Source organism: Nothoprocta perdicaria, unplaced genomic scaffold, assembly GCF_003342845.1.
Source record: "Nothoprocta perdicaria isolate Ctin4 unplaced genomic scaffold, notPer1 scaffold_289, whole genome shotgun sequence".
NCBI lineage: Eukaryota > Metazoa > Chordata > Aves > Tinamiformes > Tinamidae > Nothoprocta > Nothoprocta perdicaria.
In genome coordinates, this window is record NW_020455520.1 from 349,622 (window position 1) to 362,902 (window position 13,281).

A 13,281-nucleotide genomic window follows, 5' to 3' on the forward strand; every position below is an offset into this window, starting at 1 on the left:
TGCTTGCTGGTGAACTTGCTCCCTTCCAAGAACTGTCTCCCGTCTTCCCTGAGGGATAGGAGGATGGAGAGAGAAGTGTTTTCTTGATATTAAGCAGCCTTCCAGAGTGAGGAGTCCCATGCTGCAAAAACCTTGGCATTACTTGGTCTTCTGTTTCTGGGCATGAGGGCTCCTGGAAGTGCTCCCTGCAAAGTGCTGGTCTGTGCAGCTGGGTAGATGAAAAGTGCATCTCAACAGGAGGAAGGGGCACGTGGCCTTTGGTCCTCTTGGCAGTGTCTCATTGTGCTCTCTGCCGTTGCAGGCTTCCCTGCTTGTGTGGGTCGTTATCCTGCGCTTCATGGGGGACCTGCCAGAGCCAGCAATGTTTGCCAGGAGCATCACCACCAAGAGCAGCTCCGTGATGACACAGATATATGACACAATTGGCAAGAAAAACCAAGTCCAGCTCAGAAGCAACAGCCCAAATATGGTGAGAGGAGCAGGATTTTTGTGTTTTCAATTGATTTCCTTGGTTCGTGTGCAGTTCTACAGAAAGAGAAGCAAAGGAAACCCTGCAGGCTGTTGTACTTTTAGCCAGAAGTATCAAACAAGTGCAGAGGGGTCCCTATCAGTCAGGGGAGGACACTGCAGCTCCTTGGAGTAATAAGTCCCAAATTTTGCATCTCTCTTTTCTTAGTGACTCATTCTTGCTGTGCATTGAACTAATTTCCAGTAATGATAATGTGTGTCACAGGGAGACAACAGAAAGGATAACAAGATTTCCAAAGGGATCTCCTCCCTGAAGCTGAAACGGTCCTCCAAGCTGACAGGGAAGGTAAGAGCTGGAAATAAATTGGCTTCCCTAAGCCTCTACCTGGACTCCTATCTTGCCCCTGCTGACAGATGTTACATGCCAACAGCTGGGGACTCACTTCCCCTCCAGGCCAGTGCATCCCATCCTATAGGGGAGATACCTGGTGCACTTTTTGCCTTCCTTTGAAACCCTCTCCATGCACACAGATGTCATTCGTTCCCTGGCAGATTCTCATCACTCCTTCCCAATGGAGAGGGACTCCTGGACACCTAAAACTTTAATGTTAGGAACTATTGCAGAACAGTTTGCTCAAATCCCTGAACAGACCCAAGAACCACCTTGTGCTTAGTGCTTACAGGATAATACAAAGCATTTCTCCAAGGCAGCAAGAATAGTGCTGTAACACAAGATTTGGAGTTGAAAGCCAGAAAGATGGAGCATCTCTCATTTCTTTGAGAGCTGCCTGGTATAAGGGAAGGTTTCCTGATCACTCTGTTGTTCTGCTCGGTTTGTTTCAGGTAGCAAACCAGCTGAAAAGTGGAGAAGAGGCTTTCCAAGAGGACAGCTCGATCTCTGAGAGACCTATGTCCAACCTTGAAAAAGTGCACTTCATTATTGGCAATGCAATTCTGCGCCCTGCCATCAGGTAAGAAACTTGCACTTTCTTTCGAGGACCAACCCTCATTGCCTCAAGGATATGCAGCACTCCCTTTCCAAAGCCACAGGGAACGCTTTTATCATGTTGCTTTCACATGCTTTATTACAGAGATGAGATTTATTGCCAGATTTGCAAACAACTCAGTGAAAACAGCAACAGGAGCAGCTACACTCGAGGCTGGATCCTTCTCTCCCTTTGCCTGGGTTGCTTTCCTCCTTCAGACACATTTGTGAAGGTACATTGCTCACCTTTCCTATAGCAGCTTAAAGGTCTCAGCTGCCCTCGTGTCTTATTTATTATTTTGATATTATTATTATTATTATTTACCATTTTGATACAAATAGACACCTAAACTATTTGGCTGTCATAGCTACTGGTGCTTTGATTTTAGTTTAGAAACTATCTCATCTCATAGGCTTATCTAGGAATTGAAATAAATGGCTGCCATACTAATGTTTACTTCTTTTTCATGACATGGCATATGAGTCAGATCCTGTTGTTGATGACAGCTCTCATTTTACATCTTATATTGTGAAGAATCTGCCAAATGTTATTATCTGCAGTTCTGCTTTGCCAGCACTTCAACCKGTCTCCAGTTACCAATCTCCTAGTGATTAAGTATTCCCTGAAGTCCCGTGCCCACAGTTAAGGAGAGAAAAAAATATGACCCTATATCTGCAAACCTTATACAATCCAGTGGAGATTGGGCTTTTCTACTATGTGGGTTTTTTTAGATACATTAATTTATAAATGTAGGTAAATGATAAATCCACTTTCCTGCAGAAAAAAAAAAAMAAMCAAACAAAAAAACCACTAAGATATCTGAGCCATACCAGCCCTGCAAAGCGCTGTTTCTCTAGTCCTTCTCTTCCAAAGTCCAGTTTTAATCTCTGTGTCAACCATCAGAATTGCCAGAGAGTTTACTGAAACTGAAAGTAGCCGTAACCTGCAGCCCTGCCCTGCAGCTCGGCCCCTTCCCAGYTTAGCTGATCACACAGGATGTCACCAGATACACGTTCTTCCATTGGAAACACTAACCCTACCCTTGCTCCAACCTTATTCTAGGAATAAACATTCTCGACTATTTTTGCAGTATAGTTGAAAATAAGGAATAGGCTGGTACTGACCAAATCTTCCTTTTCAGTCTAGAAATTTGTCAGAATGCAGAAAAACTTGGTGTCTGAAATCCTTTTTCAAAGCACCAATCCTAACCTTAATCTTTAAAATTTCCTAGAAAACTGTAACCAAGCATAAGCAATACTCTAACCTAGCCTATGAGCTGGAAACGKTTTCTTGTGTCTCTGACCTGCCTCCTGTGTCCCGTGTCTAGTACCTGCTGAACTTCATCCAYGAGGGGCCGCCGGGCTACGGCCCGTACTGCGCCGAGCGCCTGCGACGGACGTACGGCAACGGYGCGCGCAGCGAGCCCCCGAGCTGGCTGGAACTGCAGGTGCCGCGTCCCTCCTGCCCGCCCCACACTCACCCGGGTCCATCCATGCTGRGCTGCATTTCCTAACCGGGGTGCACAGACAGTGGAAATCAATTGCAGGTTCTGTTCTGTTAACCCAAGTCCAACAGAGGAAATAAATGCAGAGCTGCAACACTCGATATGCAGGTGATGCCTGCATCCWCTCAGGAGCTGCAGGTTAAACCTTCTCATGAGAGAAGCTCTTAATATTATCCTTGGAAAGGACTTAGCAGGGCTCATCCTCTTGAAATTAGCAGAGTGCGCCTGTGTGGTAGGGCCACATTGCCCTCCTCCTGCCTTTCAGTGTCAGCCTAATAACTACACACGTATCCCACCCCAAAGTGGAGACCTCAGCTTGATTCCTTCCTGTGCTGGACCATGCACCCTCCTGAGGGATCATGCACTGAAAACCACACGAGCACTGGGGATTCTCTTCATGATTGACAACTAGGGCATACAAAGTGTGGGGCTTTTAAATCTAAATTATCTTCTTTCTTCTCCACAGAAAAGTAGGTTTTGCTCATCATTTGTGTCTCTTCTTTAATTCTGACTTGCAGGCAACAAAGCAGAAGAAACCCATTATGTTTAATGTCACTCTGCTAAACGGCCAAAGCATCACTGTCCCTGCAGACTCTGCTTCTACTGCCAAAGAGATCTGTCAGTTCATAGCAGATAAAACCAAGCTGAAGGATGTGTTTGGCTTTTCACTCTACATTGCTGTGTTTGACAAGGTAAATCGTGGAAAATCAGAATGAAAATTGTGTTCTTCTCTGTGGTTTCTGCTCSTGGCTGAGGAGCCGCCCTGGCCTCTGTTCTAGGAGCAGCCCTGTCCCAGGCGAGTGCCGCAGCGGCCTCACGTGCCTGCTGTGGGGAGAGGCAGGGCAGCCRTGCCGTGTCCTGCTGCTCTGTGTCCCTGCTCAGCCTGCAGCCCCGCAGAGCTGCTGGAGCAGGCCAGGAGCAGCCACCTGCGGGTAGGCAGCTCCAACCACACACTTCCCAGCTGCGCCCTGACACACAGCTGCCCTGTCGTGTGGAGCAGTGCTGCTGGCACAGTCCCTACCACGTGGCCCGTGCACTGAAAGCCAAGGTCCTCAGCAGGGCTGCTGCCCTTGGCTCACCTGCTGCCATTGCAGCGCTCCTCTCCCTTTGTTTCTTTACAGTAATGGTGAGAACAGACACACTCAGCAGCATGACTTCTTGGTGCCCACGGCGGRGTGCACATTAATTCAGAGCTAGCACCTTTGCGTAGGCTACAGCAACACTTGCAGGTGTAGTTAAGAGGACATGTGGGTGACAAGCACAAGTACAGGGAGGCAGACAAAACACTGCAAACCCACTGCAAGCTGCCTTGCCTTTCTCCTTACCGTCTAACTTACTTTTTTTTCGAATGCCATCCCTGTGCCTATAAATGTACAAAAATGACCCAAGTACACTACACGTGCTTGCCTTTAGTTCTTTTTTTCTTCTGCTGTCAGGAGATGAGAAGCCCTGGGTGTGTTGCGCGTCACGCAGGTCCAAAGCAGGCATGCCAGTAAACGTGCTGGTGCTCTCTGCTAGGTCTGGTCGCTGGGCGGAGGACGAGATCACGTCCTGGACGCCATCTCCCAGTGCGAGCAGCTCGGGAAGGAGCGGGGCACCCACGAGCGCAACGCGCCCTGGCGGCTCTACTTCCGCAAGGAGATCTTCACGCCCTGGCACAACTGCCAGGAGGATCCCTTCAGCACCGACCTCATTTACCACCAAGTCATTCGCGGGATCCGCTTTGGAGAGTACCACTGTGAGAAGGTGGGTCCCATCCTCATAAACAGACAAAGCAATAGAGAGGTTAATATCCTTGCCGTTATTCTCCTTGACACTATGATTCTGTGAAGTTCCTCTCTCCTTATACTGRAATGCTATCAAAAATAGAGAACAAATGAGTTTTTAAACTGCCTTCAAGGATAGATAAGGCTAGGTGGACTTTATGACATGTTTCTAGGACTCTTCTAACAGATTGATTGTTTCAGGAGGATGATTTGGTGGAGATAGGTGCAAAATATTGTTACATCCAGTTTGGAGATTCCATCCACAATGAGCTAGTGCAAAAAGTGCTCCACGACTGTATCCCACTGAAACAGCTGAAGTCCAAGCCCCTGGAAAAGTGGGTGAGCCTTATAACCTACGCACATGCCAAGGTAAGAGTCTGGTCTGGCACTGCTGGGGGAGCACTCGAGTGCTACCTTCTCTCATCGCTTCCATTTATGGTCTGTAGAGGGAAGACAAACCTCTCAGTTTATCTCCTGCAAGTAGTTAAGAGTGGGAGAGAGGGAATCTTTTTACTCTTCCACATATGGCTCAACAGGAAGACAAGAAACAAGAGAATGAATCACTGAATGGAATGTCTTTTAAAGAGTGTCTAAAAACCTCCCAGCTGATCACTGAGTCGGGATTATTGGCATGGAATGGAGTGTTATTTTCGACCTGGGTAGGGTTAGCTAGGTTATTCTCATGGCAGCTGTAGTGGGTTAAACAGAGCTGGAGTTCTGAGGGGAATCCGAAAGGCTGCACAGACCTGCTCACAGCCCTAGCTGCACGTGTCTTGAAACCTGGAGACTCGTCTGCTCCTCACTGACTTTCTGCAGGGGCACTTGATGTCAGTGATAACAGAGGACTGTCGGGATGCTCTGGGATGAGGCCGGCTCTTCATTATCTGCACTTTTGCAGATTATGCAAATAAGATTTTGCTGAGGAAGCCCTGGCCTCCTTTTGTATTGCAGGCCCCATACACGCAGGACCGGCTTTCCCGCCAGGCTGTGAAAGAACAGCTCGTGGATTTTGCTCGCTTTCAGTGGCCTTTGCTTTTTTCGAGATTCTTTGAAGTCACAAAGTTTTCAGGTAATGTCTGGAACTTGGGAATAGAGGACAGATAAAAGATAACATAAAGATAATAGAGGAGGGCGTTATATGCATTAATAAGGAACTATTCCTGCATTTTCAGGTCCCAGCTTGCCCAAGAACCACTTTATAGTTGCCGTTAATTGGAAAGGTATCTACTTCTTGGATGAGTCTGAAAAGCGGCTTCTTGAGCTGACCTTCCCGGAGATCACTGGCATCCACACCAACAGGTGAGTGCCACACGATCCCGCCAAGGCAGCTCTGCACACACTCGGAATGGGGTTTCYGTGTGGGAGGGAAGGACACTTTCTCTGCCTTTCCTTTGGGGAATTTGATTTGAATCTGTAGTGATGCTGCTCAGTTTGGAAGGTGTAAGGAAGCACAAACATGAGTCAGGATAAGAAAGGCCCAGATGAGCAGCCCAGTTAAGCTGTCATTAGGTCCGTGTGCTGGGAATGCGCCTCAGGTGAGGTGGAAAATAGGGTCACCTATTGCTGTGGGAAATAGGGTCACCACTGGCCTGCTCAGGGCACACCTCCTTGCACCATATCACTCAGGACACAGGAAAGGAAAAGTTTTCCTTACATAAAGGAAAAACACCTGTTTGTGAAGGGAGTCACTCCAACAGAAGGGTGCTCTTCTGTCTAGAACGAGGCACTTCCCTACAAAAACATGGGGAAATGGAATCCAGAGCGAGTTTGATCACTTTGGTCCTTCTCACCTACCAGTCATGAGAAGACAAATTAGGAGCTCATCCTCAGGGAGTCATCGACAAGGATTTGTTGGTGCCTTGGATGTGATTCCGGATAGCTCTGCAATCTTTKCAGTTATTCTGGTAACAAACTGTTCTATAACATATAGGGCAGTGAAATCCTTTGGACAGAGCTGCACTCTCATCACACTTCGTGGGGAGGAGTTTGTCCTCACGTCTGTCAACAGCGTCGTAATTGCCGAGCTGGTGGTTATGTTCCTGGAAGGGCTGAAGAAAAGATCACGATTTGCTGTGGCAATGCAAGAGAARAAAGCCCAAGGTAGGTGTGATCACCTGATAACATTGCTGCAGAGCTGGGAGAAGCCCTGGGAGAATGAACAGCACTTGTGTGCAAGAGCTCAGAGAGGAGCAGGACCCCATGCAGCAACACGCCGCTGCAGGAGGAACGCGCATGCCTCAGCAGAGCAGCAGCGASCAGGGGGCAGTGGATACAGATTAGCCTTCCGTTAGCTACTGCAGCTCCCAAGAGCTCGGGCTGCCCTGGAGCAGGACGCTGCGGTTTCCTGAGCTGCCTGGAAACATTTTCCAGAAGAGCTTCACGGAACTGGCAAGCTGGAGGCTCCTGTGGAATACAGTTGCCTGGAGCAGTAAGGAAGTATTGATGATGTAAATATTAAGTTTAGCTACTTATCACTGCTAATTTCCACACCCTGCAACATGATCTGCTCACAAATTCTGCAGCCATTTGAGTCAAATGGAGTTTTGCCATTGGCTTCAGTGGAATAAAATCAGGATGCTAGAGCAAATTTCAGTGTTTTCTCTGAAGTGTTGCTGAGTGATATGGCATATTTACACAAAACACTTGCTATTGCTAATTGGATTCAAACTTTGAAAACACCATTCCCTCGTCATTCCTATTGAATCCCTTTCCATTTTCTTGGCCTGTCAAGCCTGAACAGTATTTCCTTATTCTGTTTCCAGAAGACCCTGCCATCCTGCCCTTCAAGAAGGGAGACTTGCTAATCCTCACGGAAGACAAAAGGCTGGATGCAAATTCTGCCTGGATCAGTGCCCAGAATGAACGGACAGGCAAAACAGGGAATGTGTCTTTAGAAGACATCTACATCATTCCTTCTCTCACAAAACCATCTAGTCAACTGCTGGTAAGAAAAGCTTAGCACTCTTTTTGAAGAGGCTGCAAGATAAATGCTGTAACAGTGCTAATTATGATTAAATTCGTATCTGGAAGATGATTGTTCCTTCCAAATCAGACAAGTTCTATATCTCCCATTTTATTCTGTCATATCTGAAAGCAAAACAAAAATCAGCCCAGACTCTAAGGATAAGACTGCAGTAGTACAAAAGCAATGACTTTCTAAATAATGCTCCATTCACCATAAGAAAGTTCAGTCTTGAAATTAGCTGTAATTAAGAGAAAAAGATGCACAGTGCCTGTAATTAATTCTCTCTTTGGTTTTGAAGCCTCAGTATATTGGATACTTTGGATCACACACACTTGGATGACCACTGCTACTAGGTCTATGTAAATGGCTTTCTTGGGTCTCCAACTCTCAAGTCTTTCTTCTCCTGATGTTTTCCTGAGCCTGAGAAAATACTTTCAGGGTGCTGTGTGTCTTGCTGCCGAGCACACTCCAGCTTGTTATAAGCCAGCTGTCTGTGTTAGCACTTCAGCAGCCCCCTCTCTGTGGCTCTCCCCTTGCAGAGTTTGCTGCTGATGTCCCCAGACCAGAGGAGGACAGCGTCCCAGAACTCCCACATGGAGGASCCCGATGAGGAGGATGTCAGAACGAAGCCTTACACTTTGGAGGAATTCTCCTACGAACACTTCAGGTGAAGCTTCCTGTGCCGGAGGAACTGCTCCCGGTGCAGTATGTCTCCTAGAAAAGTCTGTAGTTCTTCAGCARCCTTAAAGCCTAGGATGGAACTGCAGCGCCCATTTTTGACTGAATTTCTTCCCTCTGTTCCCTGCAATGAAGCGTGACACTGGGCCTGCAGAGGTTCTGCTGCACGGTCTGCTTCTTTCTTTTGCCTGCAGAAATGTAAGTGGAGGAGTGTGCAACTCTCCTCTGGAATTTTTATTTCCTCTCAGCAGGCCCTGTGCTTAATTCTCACCTCTCTCCAGCACTTACCTGCTAGCTAAGCCAGGCCATATGCCAGGCCTTGGAAAGCAGCGGGGAAGTCTTCTAACCCTCTTTCCTTCCTGCAAGCCTTCCCCTTCTGAATCTAAAAGAAACTACARTTCCCTGTAGAATATGTCATATGGGGATATGTGGAGGATATATGAGATGTAAGTCTTTGTGACGATGACTTCCTATGCTCACAGCAGTCCTGATCCAGTGTATTTGTGCTACGTGCCTGTGTCTCCCYGCAGGACTCCTGAGAAGGAATCCATTAGCAAGGCTGTTCTCCAGAAATCCCGCGCGCRCAGTCAGCTGTGGGCACATTCCAAGGAGCCCTTGAAGCAGCCCTTGCTGAAGAGCGCGTGCATGGATGCTGATCTTCGGGACCTGGCTTGTCAGGCCTTCATTGATATCCTTTCACTCTTGCCTTTGGGCCTGAGGACTCTCAGGGAGAGGAAGAGCTGCCTCCACTAAACTTGCTTCCATTGGAATCCACTTTAAAGGGGCACACCTGCACCAAAGGAGGCGCAGGATGYGCAAGACAAGAGCTACCGTAGCCTTGTTTCCTTTTCTAGTGGGAAAAGGTTCCCATTCTGCCCCAGTGCGCCACAGCCTGTGCTAACCTGTGTAACTGAGATAGGGATTAGCAGTGAGAGGGATTTCCTGCACGTGCTCAGGGCAGTTAGTGCTGTACCAGCCATACCCACTGCCACACTGAGCTGGAGAGGGCGCAGGGAGCAGGCTCGGTCCTTCCTCCCAGCAGCTGCCACCCACACCTGACCAGAGCCCCTTATGGGAAGGCCCCAGTGGTGCTTTGGACTGACCTGCCYAAGTGGACCCGCTTGTCCTTGACGGCGCGTGCAGCCATCATGAAGTTCATGGGGGACTACCCGTCAAAGCAGGCGCACTGCTCGGCCGAGCTCACCGACCAGGTGTTCGTGGCGGCCATCCAGGAGGAGCTTCTGCGCGACGAGATCTACTGCCAGATCATGAAGCAGCTCACGGAGAACAGGAACAGGTAGCGGCCTGGGCGCCGTGCTCCAGCGTCCTGCGTCGTGGCTGCGTCTCGTCCCCGAGCGAGACGGGGCCAGGGGAAGCCTGGGCGATGCTGGAGTGACCCTTATCGCCATCCTACGGGCGTGTAGCTCACACCAAATCTCTTAACACGAGTAGTGACTCCTTCGGAGTGGTTTTATTGCCCAGCTTACGGGGCTGCCTTGCAGGGYGGATGGGTCACACAAACGCCCAGGCTCTCCTTCCCCACCTGTAAAATGGATAAGCTGACCCACTTCCTGGGGAACTGGACTGTAAAAGGCTAGAAATACTAGTAAAATAGTTCAATTTGTTGAGGAAGATGGGTGTCAATTCCTAGCATTCCTAGTAATGTGTCATTGCAAAAGTTAGAAAAGGAGCTTCCTTTTGATCCAATTGATCCACTTGATCATTTTCTTTCTTGCTGTTCCTCAAAGACTGTTAAACTCTGTGGAACTTTTGCCACGAGGGTAACTATTAGCTGTTACTTTTTCTTGCAATGCAGTAAATCCCACGGGCTGTTCAGTGCATGCTGTGTAACCATGGTGCCAGTGCCATTCTTGCTGTACCCCTACCCGTTTAGCCCTGTGGATCATTCACTGTTTTGAGCAAGATCACTGATGTGGAAAAAAACAGTGCTTGAAAAGTGCCTATTTCCATATATTTTCATTAGAACAGCCAGAAAAAGCCAGACTTTTTTATCCTTCCCAGGCTGCTGCCCTATTGACCACATCCTGCTCTCACGCAGGCACAAACATCACAGATCTATAGAGCGTAAATGGGATTAAAACAGTGTTTAATGGTCTGCGCGATCAGAAAAKTAACTGGGGAAAAGGCCAAGGCGTCTCTACTGGGCCGAGCCCTGGGGCCCCGGGAAGCAGAGCCGCGGGCTCTCCTCACCGGCACCCAGGTGCTGCACTGAGCATTTGGGAGCGCCCYGGGCCGCTGCTTCACGTGCTCTGCCCTGGCTTTGCTGGAGGAGCCTCTGGCCTCCTCCCCGGGGCAGAGTCCTTCCTACCCGTGACAGGGGGGCACCAAAGCTTGCACTGGCAGAACGGGCCGGCCTGGAAGAGCTGCCTGCAAAGAGCACAAACTTCACCTGGAGTTTTAACAGAAGCAACTGCCTCAATATACAGTGCCACCCCCGTGGTCATTTTTCAGAGCAGAAACGTGCATTAGGGACAAATAAGTATCAAGCAAAGCCCTTGATCACAGAGTGGAGAGGAATCCAAACCACTGAGAAAGCACAATTCAAATAAAGGGGAGCTTGAAACAGAGCCTTGCCCGTGGCTTACAAAGAGAATGACACTGGGGACACTCCTGCCATGATCATAAACTGGAGCTTATGTTTATTCATGAGCTTTGCAACTGTCATGAATATTCATCAGTCCGGATTTGGAATTATCTTTGCGTACGGGCTGGGGTCAGTGCACAGACAGGGCCTGCCGGCGCCGTGGAAAGCCCTGCTGCTGCCCGGCAGCGTCCCGGCTCCAGGGAGTGTTCTCCTCCCTGGAGCTGCTGCTGGCGGAGGGGAGCGCTGCAGCGGGGCCCCTGCTCTGTGTTCCCAGGTACAGCGTGACCCGGGGCTGGCAGCTCCTGTGGCTCTGCACCGGCCTCTTCCCACCCAGCAAGTCCCTGCTGAAGCACGCCCAGAAATTCATGGAAACGCGACAGAAAGAGCCCCTGGCCCTGGACTGCAGTCGGAGAATTCAGAGAGTGATGAGGTAAACACCTTGGATACAGCCAGCCCGGCACGTGCAGGAATCATGGATGTGGTGCCCAGAAAGTCACAGCAGATGAGATACCGGGACTGTTTCTTTTCTCTCTTTACATTTTTTTTAGTGTACGTTTTTACATTTACAAAGTAGATCCTGGGAAGAAAGGAGCAACACAGCCAGTTCCTACTCGCTGTGAACCCCAAACGAGCAAAACCCTGAGCTTTACCTGGCTGTTGGCATGAGGGCACCTCAGAGGAGCTGGCATTTCCCTCGTTCTGCCCTGGAGTACCTGTCCTGCTGAGGGGCACGCGATGGGGCATTCACCCTAGAGAGCTTCCTGAAGTCTGAGTGGCCCTTGTCTTCACACTTCAGGAAGGAACAGTGTTGCTGAGTACACTCAAGGGGATGACAGAACTGGTTAGGAAGATGCCTTCTCCATGCAAACTTCTTGCAGAGACTTTTAAAATAGCGTGCTTATAAGACCCTCTATTTCTCACTCTGTTAATGTGCTGAATTGGCATTAAGGATTAGAGCCCGCTCCGGGCCCAGTAATAGCATTTTGGATGGAATTTACCCTGTTGTTCAGCTCCTYGGGGATTGAACAAGCATCCAGCACTGACATCTCTTGTGGTGGTGCTGGCGTTTTCCAGGAGTGGCTCCAGGAAGTGGGCCCCTCACCCTGTGGAGGTTGATGCCATCTTGCAGAACAACACCAAGATCTCACTCAAGATTTGCCTCCCCAATGACACAGAGCAGGTGAGAACTTCTGGTTTCTCAGCCTTGACCTGCTGTGCTCATGCAGGAGCATGTCTCAAGATCTACAGTATTTCTCTTTTTTCCCCTCTCTGCCACATAACAAGCACCTTCTTTTCTTGTAGGCGTTGGATGTGGGAACAAACACCAAAATCCGGACTCTGTGTCAGAATATCGCTTCCAAACTGCAGCTCAGCTCCTGGGAAGGCTTCAGCCTCTTTGTCAAGATTGCAGACAAGGTAACTCTTTCTCAGCTAGAGCAGAGTAGCCAAACTCTCTGCTTTTCAGCTACTTGCCCAGATCACCTAAGCCACCATATCTTAAGCCAAGCAACATAGTTTCTGTCTTACTGAGGGAATACAACTTAAGACTAGAACTTTCAGCACCTGACACTTAATTTTGAGAACCCAATGTCTGTCATTATTTATGAGAAGAAGATGGCTAGGAATAGAGCAGGCATTCAGCTTGCCTTCAGTAAGTGTTGGAAAGAAATGCAAGCAAGATGAAGGGAGGAAAAAAAACCAAAAACAGAATAGAGAATAAAAATCCCATGAAATGAAAACCACACAAGCCTTCCTCTTCCTATTTCTCCTGTTCTTTCCCTTTGTCTCTGTCTTTACTGCCACCATTTAGCTCTCTCACTACAGACAGAGAAAGATAATGCAGCCTGTTAGTTGGGTATGTTGGCACGGTAGTATTTTATTTGATCTACTGTTACCATCTTCCCTGTTCACTGCTTGGCTTCTTCCAGGTGATCAGTCAGAACGAAGCAGACTACTTCTTTGACTCGCTGAGACAGGTGACAGATTGGAACAGGAAGAGCAAACCAGTGAAAGATGGTAAGGAAGGTGTCATCAGCCAGTCACTGGTGTGAAAAGCACCAGAACATGTTTGTTTGGGGATCTYACTGGGAATTAGATTGGTGCCAAAGATCATAGAATCACAGAGTCATAATGGTTGGAAAAGACCTTCAAGATCATCAAGTCCAACCRTAAGCCCATCCCCACTGTGCCTGCTAAGCCCTGACCTGCTGCATCCCAGACTGCAGCTGGATGCACACAAATTACAGGTAGTAAATCCTGTATAATGTCCAAGGCTCAGGCACTGCCAGACCAGGTATCAGCAAATCCCT

The 13,281-nt window shown here is 48.7% G+C and overlaps 1 protein-coding gene across 1 annotated transcript in view; it reads left to right on the forward strand.

Annotated features, from left to right (window-relative positions):
* Positions 1–13,281, forward strand: part of MYO7B (myosin VIIB) — a 36,176-nt gene that overhangs the window by 18,394 nt on the left and 4,501 nt on the right. Inside the window, exons 25-43 of the mRNA XM_026041589.1 lie at positions 302–469; positions 734–814; positions 1,312–1,439; positions 1,560–1,686; positions 2,782–2,901; positions 3,477–3,650; positions 4,477–4,704; positions 4,926–5,093; positions 5,676–5,793; positions 5,897–6,023; positions 6,655–6,824; positions 7,487–7,668; positions 8,229–8,356; positions 8,898–9,053; positions 9,509–9,664; positions 11,247–11,402; positions 12,047–12,152; positions 12,275–12,388; positions 12,901–12,988. Coding sequence (XP_025897374.1) covers positions 302–469; positions 734–814; positions 1,312–1,439; positions 1,560–1,686; positions 2,782–2,901; positions 3,477–3,650; positions 4,477–4,704; positions 4,926–5,093; positions 5,676–5,793; positions 5,897–6,023; positions 6,655–6,824; positions 7,487–7,668; positions 8,229–8,356; positions 8,898–9,053; positions 9,509–9,664; positions 11,247–11,402; positions 12,047–12,152; positions 12,275–12,388; positions 12,901–12,988 — 2,695 coding nt within the window. The remainder of the gene's footprint in view (positions 1–301; positions 470–733; positions 815–1,311; positions 1,440–1,559; positions 1,687–2,781; positions 2,902–3,476; positions 3,651–4,476; positions 4,705–4,925; positions 5,094–5,675; positions 5,794–5,896; positions 6,024–6,654; positions 6,825–7,486; positions 7,669–8,228; positions 8,357–8,897; positions 9,054–9,508; positions 9,665–11,246; positions 11,403–12,046; positions 12,153–12,274; positions 12,389–12,900; positions 12,989–13,281) is intronic.